This window comes from Penicillium roqueforti (genome assembly GCF_015533775.1).
Source record: "Penicillium roqueforti strain LCP96 04111 chromosome Unknown scaffold_20, whole genome shotgun sequence".
NCBI lineage: Eukaryota > Fungi > Ascomycota > Eurotiomycetes > Eurotiales > Aspergillaceae > Penicillium > Penicillium roqueforti.
In genome coordinates this window covers 232,255-250,194 of record NW_024067584.1, presented here as the reverse complement: position 1 = coordinate 250,194, position 17,940 = coordinate 232,255, and the positions used below count along the sequence as shown (strand labels likewise).

At 49.2% G+C, this 17,940-nt stretch overlaps 5 protein-coding genes across 5 annotated transcripts; 3 read left to right on the top strand and 2 right to left on the bottom strand.

Annotated features, from left to right (window-relative positions):
* Positions 1-750: 750 nt before the first annotated feature.
* On the bottom strand, positions 751-2,616 carry LCP9604111_7021 (uncharacterized protein; the record flags this gene model as incomplete). The annotated part of the gene is made up of 5 exons (XM_039075008.1): positions 751-1,286; positions 1,342-1,525; positions 1,587-2,222; positions 2,281-2,499; positions 2,548-2,616. 5 exons carry the CDS (start codon positions 2,614-2,616, stop codon positions 751-753), a joined length of 1,644 nt encoding a protein of 547 aa, XP_038927023.1.
* Positions 2,617-4,230: 1,614 nt separating this feature from the next.
* On the top strand, positions 4,231-4,761 carry LCP9604111_7020 (uncharacterized protein; the record flags this gene model as incomplete). The annotated part of the gene is made up of 1 exon (XM_039075007.1): positions 4,231-4,761. One exon carries the CDS (start codon positions 4,231-4,233, stop codon positions 4,759-4,761), a length of 531 nt encoding a protein of 176 aa, XP_038927022.1.
* Positions 4,762-5,850: 1,089 nt separating this feature from the next.
* On the top strand, positions 5,851-9,158 carry LCP9604111_7019 (mannose-ethanolamine phosphotransferase GPI13; the record flags this gene model as incomplete). The annotated part of the gene is made up of 2 exons (XM_039075005.1): positions 5,851-6,062; positions 6,164-9,158. The coding sequence occupies 2 exons, from the start codon at positions 5,851-5,853 to the stop codon at positions 9,156-9,158; spliced, it is 3,207 nt and encodes a 1,068-aa protein (XP_038927021.1).
* Positions 9,159-10,060: 902 nt separating this feature from the next.
* LCP9604111_7018 (putative GTPase activating protein (Tsc2)) lies at positions 10,061-14,776 on the bottom strand (the record flags this gene model as incomplete). Its single annotated transcript, XM_039075004.1, has 1 exon — positions 10,061-14,776. One exon carries the CDS (start codon positions 14,774-14,776, stop codon positions 10,061-10,063), a length of 4,716 nt encoding a protein of 1,571 aa, XP_038927020.1.
* A 917-nt stretch (positions 14,777-15,693) lies between these two features.
* LCP9604111_7017 (uncharacterized protein) lies at positions 15,694-17,727 on the top strand (the record flags this gene model as incomplete). The annotated part of the gene is made up of 6 exons (XM_039075003.1): positions 15,694-15,718; positions 15,776-15,808; positions 15,866-15,968; positions 16,025-16,090; positions 16,158-16,464; positions 16,513-17,727. 6 exons carry the CDS (start codon positions 15,694-15,696, stop codon positions 17,725-17,727), a joined length of 1,749 nt encoding a protein of 582 aa, XP_038927019.1.
* Positions 17,728-17,940: the final 213 nt, after the last annotated feature.

Genomic DNA, 17,940 nt, shown 5'->3' with positions numbered 1-17,940 from the left:
CTCGAGTGTCGGTCTTGGCAGTGTCGACAAAAGGCCGGGGAGTTTGGTGGTCGCCGACTGTGGGGGATTTCTGGCAGGGTAAGACTTCGAAGGTTAGCTTTGACTGACATCGCCTAAGCCAGATATATACATGCTGATCTCCATTCATGCATTTAAAATACATACTATTGATCAGATCATATTTTGGAAATCAACATATAGTATTAGTGTTAGCTGAAGAAGGGTTCAAAGGTACACTAAACACCTGTCGCTCCAAGACCATGTCCAGATGCACTCTATGTATGATGAAGAAATAGCTCTTCTAACACCATTTAACCAGTAATTAGACCATGCACCAAGTACTCCCACTGGAACTAGGTACTTTATTTGTGATACCCGGACCGCGTGTACTATTTTGGAATATGTTTTTTGATTCAATTGCATACACCAACCGCACACCAGTGGCACACCAATTATGTACATAAGTTAAGAATTGAGGTAAATTCTTGGCTTCAATAGCTTCTACGTTGTTCGTGAACTCTCCCGAGAGATATCGTGAGTCGCGATCCGTTCATGGCGATAGAGGGATCGGACGGGGTAGGTGAGCTATGCAGCTGTGAATGATGTCGCTCCGCTCTCAAAAACGGGGAATCACTCTAGTTCTCTCGTTTGTAGTGCGAAGAGGCATGGAATGTGGATGGATCAAATAAAACCGAGGGAGGACCAGAGCATGGGGAAACAACATTTGGAAAGATCATAGTGTAATTAATGTCATGACAACCGCAGAAAGGCCAGCAACTTCGACGAGAATAAAGCTTGAAAAAAGGGATAGAAGCGATGCGCCAAAGCCCAGATAACAAGGATAGGCAGGAGACAATAAGTAATCTTCGTAGAACTGGAGACACTGAAAAACGTCAGGCAGCTCAGGCTGTGCAGCTTTACTACAACTTGCGCAAGGTTGTAAGAAATACTAGTAGGGCCAGCTTCCGCAAAGATAGTCTCCACCATCAAAGAGAAAAGAATGGGTACAACCATCTTGATACCCGAGGAGACGAGAATATCCTCTAATAATGTCTTCTTTATCTTGCCGAAAGGATCACGCTCTGCCATCCAGAAGAAAACACTTATGATCATTGTGAATATATGTCCGTCGACCAGATAGAATATTTGGGAGTGCGAGATCCAATCCTTAAAGGGATCATTGAGGTCCGTGGTTACGTTTGATATAGAAGGGGCAGGGAGTTCCGGCGGTGGTGCGGTTTGGCTGTCGGAGAGAGGTTCCTCATCCTGTACACGAGTCTCGTCTTCTACACGAGTGTTAGATCTCAGTTGATTCTAGACGATAATCATGGTTTGACTCACCCTCGTAGAACAACCCGATGAGTGTGATAAGCGGTGCGGCTAGTACCACCATAGCACCAACTTGGCCAAACGACCAATCATTGAAACTAGTCAACGAAGCGTCGAGGCCCATCTTTTCCGGTCGATGTATTATTCCTATCACTCGGGTGATACCGAATGCAAAGGCGATGATTAACCAGACGACCTAGTATCGAGTTAGAGAACATAGAATACAATCAACACACGTCCCATAGATAATATCTGACCTCTATAGCAGCGGAATCCCACACATCCACAAACACAGACCCCGTGAGGTATATAGCTAAGAGGGGGAGATATCCAAGTGTCAATTTCAGACTTCGTGGCGAGCGAGACGCCCGGCTCCAGTTATACACAATGCGTAATAACCCTCGTATATGTCCTGCAAGGGAAGTTCTAGCTCTAACAACGCTAACTGAAAGCGTATCGTAGAGGATAATCACCCTCGAAGCAAATCCAAAGATAATCAAAATTATCGAGAAAGGCATCGAAAAAAAGGCCGAATTCATCGCCGGACGAGCGCGCATATAACAGATTGCAGGGTCACTAATCGTCGGGTGATCAGGATCGCTACTATCTGCGTGAAAGGCCCAATCGTAGTTTCCCGTGAAACTAAGCCCCACGATCAACATTATCGTAGATACACCGGCTGCTAGTAACCGTAATGTCCGCTCGATAGGGCGGTTGTGGAAATAACTGCGTAGGTGCGTTAAGCAGGATAACTGGACTAGGCAGGAAAGCCAGGCCTGGTCAACAACGACTAGCCAATGATAGGTTGCCAAGCCGCATTTGAGCTGGGAATACCCGCTGATCAGGAGGAAAAAGCCTGTCATGATTTGCATATCGCTCATTGCTCGGATGCACTGTTTTTCGAAGTTACTTTGATGATTCACCGATCCGATCTCATAAGAATCCACCCACCTTGATTAGGACATTCGCAAATCTTTTGCTCCTAGCAATTTTGACGAAAGGGCTTAGGTATGATTTGAACAATGCTAAAGAGGATACGTCCACTGGGTTGGGTCGAAACGGAGTTTGACCATCATGAGACAGGTCGTGGATGGGATCGTAGGCAGTGAAGTGGTAAATTGAAATGATCACTACAGCGATGCCGGTAGTCACGATATTGTTGATAATGATCTAAGAGTGTGAGATGCGTCCGCGGCCGAGAGAAAGGGAAACTCATACCCCAATCCCAGTGATATCGCTGTTTGGGGATAAGGGGGTGGGAGCCGAGCAGTCAAAATTGCACGACATAGCGCGGCCGACCGTGTGAATTTGCTTTTCGGTATATCGATCAGTGTGTCTCTCCGTTGTAGTCTGTCAAACTATCCTCAGCTTGGGCACGTGAGGTGAGACGAGCCTCCGAACCCCACTTTGTGGTTTGGGCTAAGCGTTGGGTCGGCATCGAGAATATCTTCACACGAGCTTGCTCAATTTAAGTTGGAAACAGCTCATTGTGTCAAGCCAGGTCTTTAATTAAAAAATAACAGATGGGGAAGCAGGAAGTAAGAAGTGGGATACCTAGTTGTAGTTATCCACTTCTGCAAACAGTGCAAACACCAATCTATGAAACAGAGATCAACGATCTCATCTCCTACCTTGATTCGAGTATGGATGTAAATGTTTGGACTTCAATGAAACCTTCGAGTACTCAGGAAGGTTTGTTCATGAGTTACCTAGATATATTTAAAATCACGCGTCCAGTTCTGTCTCGGTTGCTTGATTTCATGTGATCTAAGGCGAGCGTACCGAGTATGTCGAGTAGCGAAAGAGAAATATATCTCTGGCATCTTTGCATAGTCCGACTAAGTCAACTTTGTCTATATGATATAATAAGTCCACTTTTTCAAAATGAACAATTTGTTCCTTACTTCTTTTTGTTTACTTCCAACAAACAATAGCTGCGATTTACTTCTTTACTTGTTGTGGTTGGTTGACGCAAACAAGGGCTTTGTTTATGTCTCGAAGATCAGGTGCATGAGATCATGATCTCTCCACATATTTTTGAAACACTCATTTCCTGTTATTTTCGCACGAGGATCCCCCCAGAGAACAGATCATGTCACTATGTAGTATGTACCTAGACAATTAGGGCTCGTGACATTGCACCGTACGCCTAAATCCGAGTGATTCACGCTTGTGCAACCAGAATAAGCACTACCCATGACTATCTTTTTTGTCTCGAAACATTTACTGATGTTTGTGTTTGCGATCTAAATCTATCCAATCTATACACAGCGTATAGCCCTAGATTTATGCCGTTCATGAGGATCTCAGGGGAATCAAAATACAATCGGCATAGTTCAGTGGAGCCACCGAATGAGAGGGCGCAAATCGACCCCGGAGGGCCCGTTCTCCAGGCACTGGGGGCCTGTGATTGGCTAACCCCTGTCGGCCAAGAGGCCCCGAGCAACGCCCAAGGAACCTGGCTAAACCACGAAGAGCTTAGCTCGACACTAACAATAGCAAGCCGTTCTAGGCTTGCAACCTTCTCCTCTTCTCCCCTTCCTCCCTTTTCTGTTTTCCCTTCATTCTCATCTCATCCCCTCCATTCTTTTCCTTCGCAGGTGCCAGCTTCACTCTTTCAGCGGCTCACCTTGCAGTCCATTCTTTCGTTAACCTACTCACTCTCGTTTCGACCCTTCGCCCTTTTTTTCGACACGATCCCGTGACCGATATTTGCACGCACATTCCATCAGTATTTACTTCCCCGGATTAATTCCGAGACCTTCCTTGGAATTTGAAATCGACGATCACGATACATAGCTGTCGACTTCCAATCATACAATTCTCAAACTCGGCATCGAAAATCCAACCATCGACAACCGACACCCCACAACCGACAATCCACAATCGACAATCAACACGATGAACAATCTATTCCCCCGCATTGTTGCTCGCGATGATAGCAATGGCGGACTCTCAAACGCCATGGTAGACCTACTCATTGCTCTCCTGGTTCTCGTTCTGCTCTCCCTCGCCCTGGTCGGTGGCCTGCTCATCCTCCGCCGCAAGCGCCAGTCTCGGAACAAAAACTTGCTCCCAGTCTACAATGGAGAGTCACCCAACAGGCGCCGCCTAACCATTTCGACGAATAAAACCGACTCCATTCTTGTCTATGATGAGAAACGCAGCCTCATGGACAACTCCGACAGCCCCCCACCGAGCCCTGTGCCTGAGATCCGCATTACCTTCCCAGAAGAAGAGGATGCAAGCGGCAAACGCACCTCTGGCCGCGTGGTCGTGGTCCGCATCAGTGACGCGGGCAGCATCGGCTTGGAACCGTGCCATGAGGATCTTCCGCCCTACCAAAGCACAGACACCGGTCGCTTCCAGTCCCTGGACATCGAGCGGATGGGTGGACTGAGGGAGAAAGAGGAGACGAAGACATACCATTAAAGGCGTGTCAAACCGACTGGCCCAATTGACCGACTGCGTATCCCACCCGCATAGCGCTCAATCTCTCTCAAACCTTCAACGACCTCTCAAAGCATGACGAGTACCCTGGCAAATATTTTTTGCGATTTCACCTTTTACATATCTCTCCTTTCCGATTTGGCCTATATGGCTTGCACATATGCCCTTCAGTTTCTATTTTGGTCTCAAAAGCACACCGTCGGAATACCCGGTTTCTGGACAGACTCATGGGTAGCTCACACTGCTTGGATTCCAATATTCATTGAAACTGGATCGTTCGTAGCGAGGGCCTGCCGATTTTTTCTCTTCTGGCGTTTGACTTCTTAAGCCTGGCTCCTCATGTACCTTTCGTCCCTGCTATGTTCCTAGGGCCCGATATATTTGTGACTATTCATGCTTTTGACTTTCTCTTCTTCACCCCCCTTTATGAGGCTCCTATTTTTACGTTTGAGGGACCCTCTATTTTACTTTCCTTCTCATGTGCCTTTTTTCGGTACCCGGCAGCTGGATAATGTATGTACTTAGCCCTCCTATGTTTCGTGACATTTAGGCAAATCTGGAATCTATCCTTTCCCCAGATATCTCTCTCTTCTCCTGTATACAGTATAGTGTGGTGTACTATGTAGTTGTATCCGCTGCCAGCCGGCCAATGAGAAACGCCGAGGCCGAGTTCCCCAACCCGTGGGTTCCGCGACTGTCAGGGAAATTAGAATTATTCTCTTTACCTACACAGCTTTCCCCCTATTATTTGCGCTTGGTATACATTGCTCCTCCAAACAATGTGCATGATATAGTTTCTTGATACAGAGGGAAGCCGTTCGACAGAGCACAGAATCCGCCATCTCCTCCGCCCCCCCGCCTATACTTTTTACCCTACTTCGAGGGTTCTCGCTTGAACCGATTCAACCGGATCATTTGTGCTTGCTCCCGGCTTCCCTGTCGCCTAAAACACACCGTGGCTCATCATTCACGGTTCCTTCGGTGCCCTTTCGGCCTCCAAAAGCCAGATCTGCGACCTGGTGCGCCAGCTGGCCCCGACTTCGACCCGCGACAATACAATAGACCTTAGAAATGGTCACGCGACCCGCAGGGACTATGGGGACTCCAAATCCCAGCAGTCCTAAAAGCGGTCTTCCAGCTGCCTCCCCTCGCAGCTCCGAGAAATCGTCTGGCGGGCAGTCCAAGCTGAAGCAAGCTGGCCTGTTGGATCAGAAGGCGCTGGAGCTTGAAGATGAGTTTAAGGTTAAGCATTTTGGTGTGATGGGTGTTCTGGCGTGGATATTGTGAGTGGTTCCGCCTAGGCCTAGCAGAGCTCGAGGTTTAAGGCCCGCTGCCGGGTTGAAGTGTTAAAAAATAAATGTGAACTGACGCTGATTAATGACAGACTTTTGCATGTCGCCGGTATTTATCTCTTCACAAAAGGGTTTCTCCTCACGCGCATGGTCCTTGAGAACAAATCATCATGCGACATACTGCCTTTCGAGGACACTTTAGCCCAACATACTACAGCCCTAGGGAGTAAACAGCAGAAAGGCTGCTGGCACGAGAAGACATTTGACAAGGCCGTTGTCATCATAATCGACGCTCTTCGTTATGATTTCACTGTGCCATTCGCCCCGAAGGGAGAGAGTGATACAGCCCACCTCTTCCACAATAACATCCCTGTCCTCTACGAGACCGCAGTGCAAAACCCCGCCAACGCCTTCCTCCTGCCATTCATTGCCGATCCTCCGACAACAACCCTGAACCGTCTGAAAGGCTTGACCACCGGAACCCTGCCCACCTTCCTCGACGCAGGCTCCAACTTCGCCGGAACCGCCATCGACGAGGACAATCTTGTCGCACAGTTGCATAGCGCCGGGAAGAACCTGGTTCACCTCGGCGACGATACCTGGCAGGCGCTCTTCCCGGGCTACTTTGATACCAATCTCACGCATGCGTATGACTCATTCAACGTCTGGGACTTGCATACCGTCGACAATGGCGTCACGGAGCATCTCTTCCCGCTTCTCCAGCCCGAGAACAGGAATAAATGGGATGTTATCTTTGGCCATTATCTCGGCGTAGATCATGCAGGTCATCGATATGGTCCTAATCATGCTGCCATGGCATCCAAGCTTCAGGAAATGGACCGTGTTATTCGCGATATCATTGCTGCGCTTGATGATAACACTCTTCTGGTCATCATGGGAGATCATGGGATGGACATCAAGGGCGACCACGGCGGTGAGTCTGATGACGAGGTTGAGGCCGCGTTGTGGATGTACTCCAAGCGCGGCATCTTCGGACGCACAAGGAAGGATACGCTTCTCCCGCCTCAATTCGCGCGCGACAGATTCGTGCCTCAGATTGACCTCGTTCCGACGTTGTCTTTACTCCTTGGAATGCCCATCCCATTCAATAACCTAGGATCGCCTATTGAAGAGGCTTTCTGTGGCGCACGTGGGAACAACTGGGCAAATCTGGCGACTGTCAACCGCTTGACTGCAGCCCAAGTCAAGAGATATCAGCACCAATATGCGATTGCTAGAGGTGCTGGTGATGATGAAGAGGCGGCTTTACTTTGGACTGCTGCAGAAGAGGAGTGGAGGTCCGCTCAAAAGGGCTTCTCGTCCAAGTCGACGGCTGCTCAGGCTAGCAATGAACTCTACCGCAAGTACCAGCGTCACACTCTTGATATCTGCCGTGGATTGTGGGCTCGATTCGATGTGCCAAGCATGATCCAAGGTGTTGTGATTCTCTTTGCTGGTATTATCTTGTTGATCATCTATGCCCGAGGCTTGAAGACAGATCGAACCCAAGCCACGTCTCGTCTGCTTCAATTCGCAAGCGTCGGCGCTGGCGTCGGTGCCGTGGCCGGTTCTGCATTGGGTTTGACTGGCCTGACCGAGATATCTACGGTCGATGGGGCCGTACTACTGGCCGCCGCTGGAAGCATCATTGGAGCCACGCCCGCTCTCGTCAAGAAGCCTGCGAACATGACTCTGCCTCTTCCGAATGGCATGTGGGGATGGCTCGCGCTTTTCTTCACCGTTTCTCAGTCTATTGGATTTGCCTCCAACTCGTACACTATCTGGGAAGACGAAATTCTTCTATTCTTCCTCACTACATTCGCTGTGTGCGCCGGTATATCGTCCATGCGACAAAAGCAAACTACAGACCGTATCTTGGGTGTATATCACTCCATTCTCTTTGTGATCCTAGGCCGAATCGCATCTTTCTCCCGCCTCTGCCGTGAAGAACAAATGCCCTTCTGCCGCTCCACGTACTACGCTTCATCGACTTCTTCCACTTCTGCCCCCTGGCAGCTTGCCATTCCTTTCCTGGTCACTCTTTTCCTGCCCAGCGTCGTGCGGTCCTACTACGCCGGCTCCAAGTCCTATCAAGGCGTCGCATCTCTATGGATCGGCTTTGCCTTCCGCTTCGGTCTTTTCGTCGCCTCCATATTCTGGATTCTCGAAGGCGCCGACGACGGCGAGTGGCTACCCGTCAGCAAGGAAACACTCAAGTTCGCCCGCGTCTTCCTAGCCCAGTTCGTCCTCGCCCTCGCGTTCGCAGCAGGCACTGCAGCATACCTTTACTCCAAGCCTTGCGTCAGCATCAACGTGAGCAAACCCACGGAAGATCCTAACAGCCCACCGGCCCCTATAGTCGCCGGCCAGCAACAAGGCCCACGAACAACAGTCACAATCCTCGGCTTTGGCAATGTCTACGGAACCCACTTCTGCTTCCTACTAATCAACTTCGCCCTCGCCGTCATCCTCATGCAAAAGCCAATGGGCCAAGGCGCCATCGCGCTCCTCCTCTGGCAAATCCTCTCTCTCCTCGAGATCCTCGACACAAACGGCCTAACCATGTCGAACTCCTCCATCGGCCCCGTCATCCTCGGCGTCCTTGGCTCTTTCTATTACTTCAAAACAGGCCACCAGGCTACGCTCTCCAGCATCCAGTGGGAAACAGCCTTCATCCCCCTCACAACAATCCAATACCCCTGGTCCCCACTACTCGTCATCCTCAATACCTTCGGCGCACAGATCCTAGCTGCCATCGCCGTCCCCTTAACCGTCCTTTGGAAACGTCCCCTCCAGACCCACGACCGTGTCCCCGCTTCAAACCCGAACAAGAACCCCGCTACACGCATCCTCTCTGATGTCGTACAGGCTGCCGGAACCCATATGCTCTACCTGGCGACTATCAATCTCGCCACTACTATGTGGGCCGGCCATCTCCGCCGCCATCTCATGCTCTACCGCATCTTCAGCCCTCGCTTCATGATGGGCTCGGTGGTACTGGTTGTTGTCGACGTTGTCTTGATGGTCGTTTCCGTCGGCGGTGTGCGCTGGAATACTCTCAGTGTTGGTGAGATCTTTGGTTGGTGATAGTAGCCTTTTGAGAAGGAATTACGGTCTGGGAATAGAAGTTCCAATCCCAGGGACACAGAACTTGCATACTTGGGATGTGAATTTCTGTCCCCGGATCGACCTTTCCATTGTCCAACCTTCTTTTTCTACTTGTACACAACAAAACCTACCCATCTTTCCCTTTCTCTGCATCGCCTAGCCCTCACACTTGTACATGCTCTGTATCGCATTTCCCTCCTTTCTATTTTCTATCTCCTTTTGGTTCAACTATATGTGTCAGTAGTTAGATCCTTCATTATAATCATGACTACGGTCTATGCAATAAACAAGCTATACATTTATCAGATTCTCACTATATATATCTACACTATAGTCCACGAGTATAGTTCACTTTAGACTAGGAGCCATGAAGAAGAAGAAGAAGAAGAAGAAGGAAGAGAGGGTGAATGAGAAGGAGAGGAAAAAGGAGCGAGGGAAGCACATAAAGTTACATGACGTGGGGGATTCTCTTTTTTTACACAAATAGAGTTGAATGGTTAAGATGATCATTAAAGAAGGCTGCTGAGTTCAGTAAAAGAACACTGATTCATGTCACTAATAAAACCCTAATCCTAATCGCGACAGTCGCTGACAGGCAAGACGACACTGGAAAGAAAAAACTTTTGGGGCGGGAAGGGGGTATTTACAAATGCGACAATTGTCTTGCATCACGAAAAAAAAACACAAGTGGTGTACATGAAGTCGTCTAGGGGTCATTGGTCATCGAGAGGGGAAAGGAAAGGTGGAGGGAGAGGTGGTGTAAGATAAGGAGAGAATGAATATCAGGGAGGGGAGAGGGTGTCTTGTAGATCCAGACAGTAAAAGGAGAGGATATCTCGCCTAAGGTTGTCATCGTCAAGACGCTCGAAAAGAAAGACGAATTAGCGGGCCCAGCGGGAGAAATCCAAATTCTGGACAATGTTCGTGTCTGCCGCTGCGTTCCATTCCGCAGCGAAATCCGTCTGTACTTGCGGTGCACGAGAGGGTAATTCCTCCGAGAAGATGTTGGCTTTGGTATTTCGCCGCAGACCGGGATAAGTCACTTCGGCGGCCTCAGAGCCTTGGCTTTGGGCTGCGAGAGCCCGCTCACGGACTTTCTTTATTTCGCGTAGACGGGTGGTCCAGGACGAGGTATGCTCGCCACCTTTATTGTTCCAGACAAGTGAGAAGACGGACGCATTGAGGGCAAGAATCCGAACAAAGGCCGCCAAGTTCTTGCCGGAGATGACCTTTGGTGCCGCAGCAGGTGAGACGTCTGGGAATCCGGGCTTGCTCAAGACCTGCACGTTGTAGTAGAGCTTCTGCGGGTCTGTCTCACAATTGGCATTGCCATTTTCGTCGTAGGCAATTCGAGATGACGGGGTTATGACAATGTTGATAGAGTTGAACTCGGATGGGATTGTGTCAAAGTTGAAGGGCAAGTTGGATCGGTTGAACACGATGGTGACATGATTATTGCCAAGATTACGTTTCTTGTTGACGCAGGCCGGGTCACGGTCAAAGTCCGTAGGCATCATAGTTGCAACATGATACACAATTTCAGTCACACGATCCCGCCAAGCGTAGGTGTATTCACCATCGGTATCGGCATACAATCCTTGCGGATTGAATTGGGGGTTCCGGAGCGACACTTTGGTTCCCAATCCTGACAGCAGATTTTCATAATCCGCAGAACCACCAGTGTTGGCTAAAATATCCGCCTCCTTTGTCTGGCCATTGTCAATGTAAAGAATACCGATACGATGTCCGTCCACAATGTCGGTGCGATCAAAGTAACTAATCGCACGTCGAGTGATATCGTCTTCCGGAACCGGGATAGGCTGCATGACTGTAGGTGTAGGGAAGGCAGTAGCAGTCAACTGAAGCATGATATGACTCGGAAGGACTGCTGTCCGCATGGAGTCGGAATGTAAATGGGCATCTGGAGTCGCAGGAACTTGATGCGGCAGAACTGGGGCCGTCCGTTGTTGATAGACAGAATATGTGGTACCAGATGCCTGGCGCTTGGTTACCTGAGACAATCCAGACAATCCGGCGCTCTCGACAGTGACGATACTCATGCCGACAACCCAGGACTTCTTTGCAACCGGGCCATCCTCAGGGGAAGGAGGGAAGGTTTCGAAGGGGATAGTCTCTCCGAGATCCGAATAAGCAACTCGCTGCATCAAATCAATGAAAACTTGGCTTTGTTCTTCTACTACCTCTTTTCCATGTTCGTCGTGATATATGAGTCTGCTGGTGATCCAATTCACATGTTTGGGTCGATCCTGGAGCTTCAGAGACAAGAACCAGAAGACCATGACATGGTAGGTCAGATTCGAGATATATTTCGACATTCCGTCTTGGGAGGTCTCGACAGCTTCATTTGCATGGGCGGCAGTTTCCTTTGGCTTAGTCTGGGAAGATTGGTTTGACAGAGCGGCCCTTGCGGCCAATTCAGAGGCTTTGTACCGATGCTCTCGAGAGGTCTGTAAGAATCGAATGCAGATACCGAACACAGTGCGGATCTCTTCCTCACGCAGGTTGACGTAAACATCGGGCAATCGTGCAAGCAGAGCCAGGAACTCCAAAATATGGACGGCAATGTTTGACATGGTGATCACCTTTGACATCCTATCAAGGATGCTGTTCAATGATTTCGTCACCGACATTGGGATTTCATAACAACAGAGTGACAGTGCTTGAATACACCCACGGGATGTGCCGCCCCATGACCCGATGATACCTTGCATGAAAGCTCGGACGAGATCATCCTCTTCACTCTTGGCAAAGTGTTCGTGATAGCTGACAAGCATGCAAAGCGCATCGAAGATGCAGGCAGCCACATCGCTCTTTTTCAATCCGGTAGTCTCGGGAGGCTCGTGGAAGGTTTCATTCTTGACCTGATCACACAGAATGCTGCGAAGGAGCGTGATCTGAGGGATAGCATCTCTGAAAAAGTCTTTGTTACCAAGCTGGGGACCGATATGAGTAAGAATGTAGCTGTAAACATCCCAGTCGGTTTCTCGCTGCAACAAGGTGATCACAACTTCGAGCCACATCTTGACCTTCAACACCCCCTTGGTTTTTGTTTCTATTGTTTCTGATTCGGGGGTAGAGTCCTCCGGGTGAGCGTAAGCAAATACGACAGGACTAGACTCCCCAGGTGGTTGCTCCGGAAGCACTTGTGGCAAAGCATATGTCCACACTGGCGCCGTCAACTTTGAGCCACGGGCAGAGCTAGAGCCACGCCCCGGGGCCGACTTCGACATGGCGGTTGACACAGACTCTCTCATTGGAAGCTTTCCGACTGGCGAGATTGGTGAGTTATCATTCTGAGGAATCTCGCAGGTGGGGCTGTCGCCGGGGACCTGTAGCTTAGAGCCACCATCAAGATTGCGACCCAGCACATTCATCAAAAAGTCACTCTCGGAGGTTGATATGACTGTGACAGACCCAGCTGAGTCACATCGTAATCGAAAAAGTAGTTTCAAGACCGTCAAACGAGAGTCTATTGGTCGACTTGGAGATTGAGCAATGTCTAGAAGTGCCTCGAAAACCATAACAGCTTTGGTTGGGGAGAGGTTCAAGGCACGCAGCATCATCTTCACGAGGCCCACGGCACAGACGTTTGTCAAGCTTAACTCCAAGACACTCGTGGTGGATGTACGGCGTTGAGATCCATTGTTCAGAGGATTCTCGCGCGGTTCTTCTTGATGGAGATCCGTCTGCATCGGTGCTGCGATGGTGTTTATCAGCAACTTGAACGCGTCATCATCACTGTACTGTGTCGCCGGGCCGGTCAACAAAGACACCAGGGACTCCAAGAAGAGAAGATCATGTTCTGCCGAAAAATCCTTCAATAGAAGCCCGAGTAGACCGTGCTCCTGGACGAAAAGTAAATCCTCATGGCCGGAAAGACCTTCTTTCAATGTGTCCAAAGCCAGGATACGTATGTCCGAGCTTTGTTTCCGTGGTTGAACGAAACACTCAACTAGTTCACGACAATGCTGAGCCCAATTTGAGTCGGTGGAAGGATGGCAAAGCTTGTCTTCTCTCATGGAATGGATGATGAGTTCAGCCTGTGGAGGCTCAATGTGCTGGTATATCTTCATGAGGAACCGGACCGCATGTTGCTTTTGCTCTCTGTTGAGTTGTTCCCACTGAGATTCGAGCACAGAAGCAATGCGGATGAGATTTACCAGAATGTAGGATTTGGTTTCGTCGTACGTAGGTTTGAGCCGAGGGCTAGTCGCAGAAGTGGTGGATGGCGCTGACTCGTCCACGAGTCGGCGAGAACAGAGTATGAGAAGATTGGCAAATCCCGTCCAATCCTGTTCTAATGCGACTCCAATATAGTCCCCTTCCAGAATGTTGAGACAAAGATCTAACAGGTCGGCATCCACCCTGCTATCGTCTTTTTGAGCAATGACTTGCAATGATTCCATGAGTTGATCGAAGGAAAGCTGGGGCATGCCATCTTGGCCATGAGCACGAACAAAATCCGAGAACACATAAAGTGTACCACGGAGAACATTCAAGTTCCGACTTTGTTCAGCGGCGCACGAATCTCCCAGGAATTCATGGAGTGTGTTTACCATCTCCTCCTGTCTTCGTGATTTCGCTAGACTGCGCACTGCTCGTGAGGTGGGCCCAGAGAGGGGTTTAACTGATGCATGGATGCTGCAAAGGACTTCCAGGAGAATTGGGAAGCTTATGTCAGGCACATCGGCATACATAATGACAGCGTCGAACACAGCCAAAGAGTTCTTGATATCCGCCGCGACACTGGTTCTCCTGCAAACGGTAAAGATTTCCGTGAGAAGCATTTCGATTTCCTCCTGGGTTGGCTGGCTTCGTTGCAAAGTGATCAGGTCGACCGCGAATTGGAAGAGATCTCCAAAGACTGCTTCGTCGTGATTGGGCCCGTGTGGTTTGACAGATTTTGCCTTTTTCGCCTTTGATCGTGCGGATGCAATCGTTTCATAGAATGGAACAATCCACGAGGAGATGATATGGAGAATTGAGGAACCTGCGAAATCCAATTTCCTGCCATGATCTGATAGGGAGATCAACGAATGTACGCGCGCAGCAATCACATCCGGCTCGGCTGGAGAAGTGATCGATTCGAAAACTAGGCGCCTGGCGGATGGAGACAGATCTTGACGGGCTGCAATCGCTTCTAATAATCTGGCACCGCTTTGCTGAGCATCCAGCGAGCTTTCATGACGCAATAGGTACTCGGCAGCCTCCCAAAGCACCACGGACTGCTCGGAGGTGAACCATGATAGACCTTTTGACAAACCCTCCGCTTCTTCAATCGCCTGCGTTAGGTTTTGCTTTTGCGATAGATTGTGGAGTGAGGTCTCGAAATCCAGGCCACTGGGAGTGTCCGAGGAACTCGACATGAAACTGGCACGATTCATTGATTCGGATCCGTGCGCACGCCGGTTTGTTCCGGAGGTATCAGTGTAAGACAGTGAGTCGCTGCTGCTTTCCTGTAATGAGACTGGGGAATGCGATTTGGATCGACCGACAGCTAGAGTTTTGAGGACATCTGCGAAACTAGTTGACGAGGGTTTGTGCTGGGAGAAGTGTGGAACATCATCGGAAGACATCCGCCCAGTGGCAGAAAGAGAGTAGAGTCAGGAGATCGCGGTTTGTGAACTATTTGACAACCAAGTTAGTCCAGGTATTGCATCATCCATGATAGGCAGTCGAAGGGCAGATAGGGAATTTTTACCCTTTGGAAATTGACAAACAACAGCGATTAACTACATAGGATGTTCCTATGATCAGAAAATGCACATATAGGGACTCAAATATATGTAGCAAGCTGAAACAGTCGGTATTTGGTGATCAATATCCCGCGCGCAAAGCGACCCTGATTGGCAGCTGATCGTGAATTGGACCGAGATAACAAGGTCAGATGATGAATATAAATAAAACCAGTATACCCCACCAGATCGATGACACAACAAGCAAGTGATGTGATGTGGATTGAGGGGGGTTAATCAATCATGCACGGATATGAAGATATTCCAGCCCAATCACCTGATGTACGGAGTACTGATATCATACACCGCCCATTATATGTGGCAGACGGGGCGGTGAGGATCAAAGCGAAGTTCATACTTGTTAAATGTATTTTGATAGGGATGGTCAAGGGCATACCTGGAGGTTGTAATGGACATGTTATAAGGAGTTTTTCGAGCAATTTACCTCTACAGACTCATCGTATTTAACCATCAAGCATATTCCCTCTCTTTACCCTCTTTCAAATCACATGACTCATAGTTATCGGGACGGCAGAAAAGTCAATCAAAGTGGGGGGCGGTGACCACGGAAAGGCGCTTTTTTTACAGCTTCAAAAATTATTTGATTCTTTCTTCCCCCTTGGCAGAAGCCAGGAACGGCACCCTACATTTCTTTTCTACTTCGAGGGTCTTTGGTTATACTGGTCATTCTTTTTAAACTCAATATCAAATCTCACATATCGTTTTTCAGTCGGGTTTTCATCCCTATCATCGCCAGGATGAAGTACGTTGTGGTTTCTGGAGGTATTTATTCTGAGTCGATCTCTTATGAACGAGCAATAACTAACACATGTATAACAGGTGTCATCAGTGGCATCGGGAAGGGCGTAATTGGTACCCCCTCTCTATACATCGAACTGAAAAAGTCCCCTCGGCCCTAACTTTCTCCAGCCTCGAGTACCGGATTGCTGCTGAAGACCCAGGGTGCTCGAGTCACCTCGATCAAGATTGACCCTTATATGAACGTCGATGCGGGAACTATGGCCCCTACCGAGTACGTGGTTGATCAGTCTTTATTTCTGAACGCTGTTCCTGATGATGATTTTTTAGGCACGGAGAGGTATTCGTGTTGAACGACGGTGGAGAAGCGGATCTTGACCTCGGAAACTACGAGCGGTAAATTCTCCTCTGTATGAGTTTTTTTGAAGCCAAACAAGAGGCTGATTGATATTCTGCGATCTAGCTACCTTGGAGTTACTCTTGGAAGGGATAACAACATCACAACCGGAAAGGTCTACAAGCATGTGATCGAGAAGGAGCGCCGTGGTGATTACCTTGGACGTACAGTGCAAATTGTGCCGCACTTGACAGACGCTATCCAGGATTGGATCGAGCGTGTGGCTAGAACCCCCGCTGACGACAGCAACGAGGAGCCAGATGTTTGTGTTATCGAGCTTGGTGGCACACTTGGTGACATTGAAAGTGCTCCTTTTGTTGAGGCTCTGCGTCAGCTGCGCCGTCGGGCTGGAAAGGACAATTTCGTCCAGATCGTATGTCCAACAGACCATTCGATTTCAGACAATTCTGACTTTTTCTAGCACGTTTCCCTGGTTCCCATCATCCACGATGAATTGAAGACCAAGCCTACCCAGCAGGCTATCCGGGACGCTCGCTCGGCTGGTTTAAGCCCAGATCTTATTGCATGCCGTTGCGAAAGACCCCTTGACAAGGCCACCACCGATAAGATCGCTATGTTCTGTCAGGTTGAGCCAGAGCAGGTGATTGGTGTGCACAATGTCAGCTCTACCTACCACGTGCCTCTGCTTCTCGAGGAACAAGGGTTCCTTGGCGTTCTGGGTGACCTTCTCAACATGAAGAAGCTCAACATTTCTCAGGATCAGTTACTCAAAGGTCAGTCCACTTGGAAACAGTGGAAGACCCTTACGACTGCCCAAGAGCACACTTTTGAAACTGTCAACATTGCTCTGGTTGGCAAGTATGTCAGTCTCCATGACTCTTACTTGTCCGTCATCAAGTCGCTGGAGCACGCGGCTATGGCTTCCCGCCGAAAGCTCAACATTATTTGGGTTGATGCCTCGCACCTCGAAACCGAGTGGGAGGAGACCAACTCCAAGGAGTATCACAAGGCCTGGTATGATGTCCACACTGCCCATGGAATCTTGGTTCCAGGAGGCTTCGGTACCAGAGGCACAAATGGTATGATACGCGCTGCCCACCACGCCCGTACCAAGTCCAAGCCTTACCTTGGTATCTGCCTGGGTATGCAGATTGCCGTTATTGAATACGCTCGTAATGTCTGTGGCCTGGAGGGTGCCAACTCGGTTGAACTTGACGAGCGTACCAACCACCCGATTGTGGTGTACATGCCTGAGATTGACCAAGTGAACCTTGGCGGTACTATGCGTCTTGGTTCCCGTCCTACCATCTTCCAGGAGAATTCCGAATGGTCTAAGCTCCGTTCCCTTTACGGATTGGATCGCACTTCTATCGATGAGCGCCACCGCCACCGCTATGAAGTTAACCCCGAGTATATCGATCAGCTCCAGGCTGCCGGTCTTCACTTCATTGGAAAGGATGACAAGGGCGAGCGCATGGAAATTGTCGAGCTGAAGGACCACCCCTGGTTCGTGGGTGTTCAGTTCCACCCCGAGTACATTTCTCGTGTGCTGGCACCCAGCAAGCCATTCCTTGGATTCCTTTCCGCCGCGGCCGGCTGTTTCGACAAGGTCAAGGCTTTGTCTCAAGCCAAGGAGATGGATTTGGCTAACGGCGTCAGCAACATTGTTGTCTAAGCATTAATGGTTACAAATGATGGTTCCGTAGGAGTTTGTAATTGTCACGAAAAGCATATGAATATAGAGAATAAAATAAAAATATTTACGTTATAACAGTACCCTTCAATTCTACGTATTTCCGTTTTCATTCATACAAAGCGCTCATTCTATATTCTAAGACCATACCCAGGAAAGACCGATAGGGTAATATTGATGCCTGAGGCAGAGAGA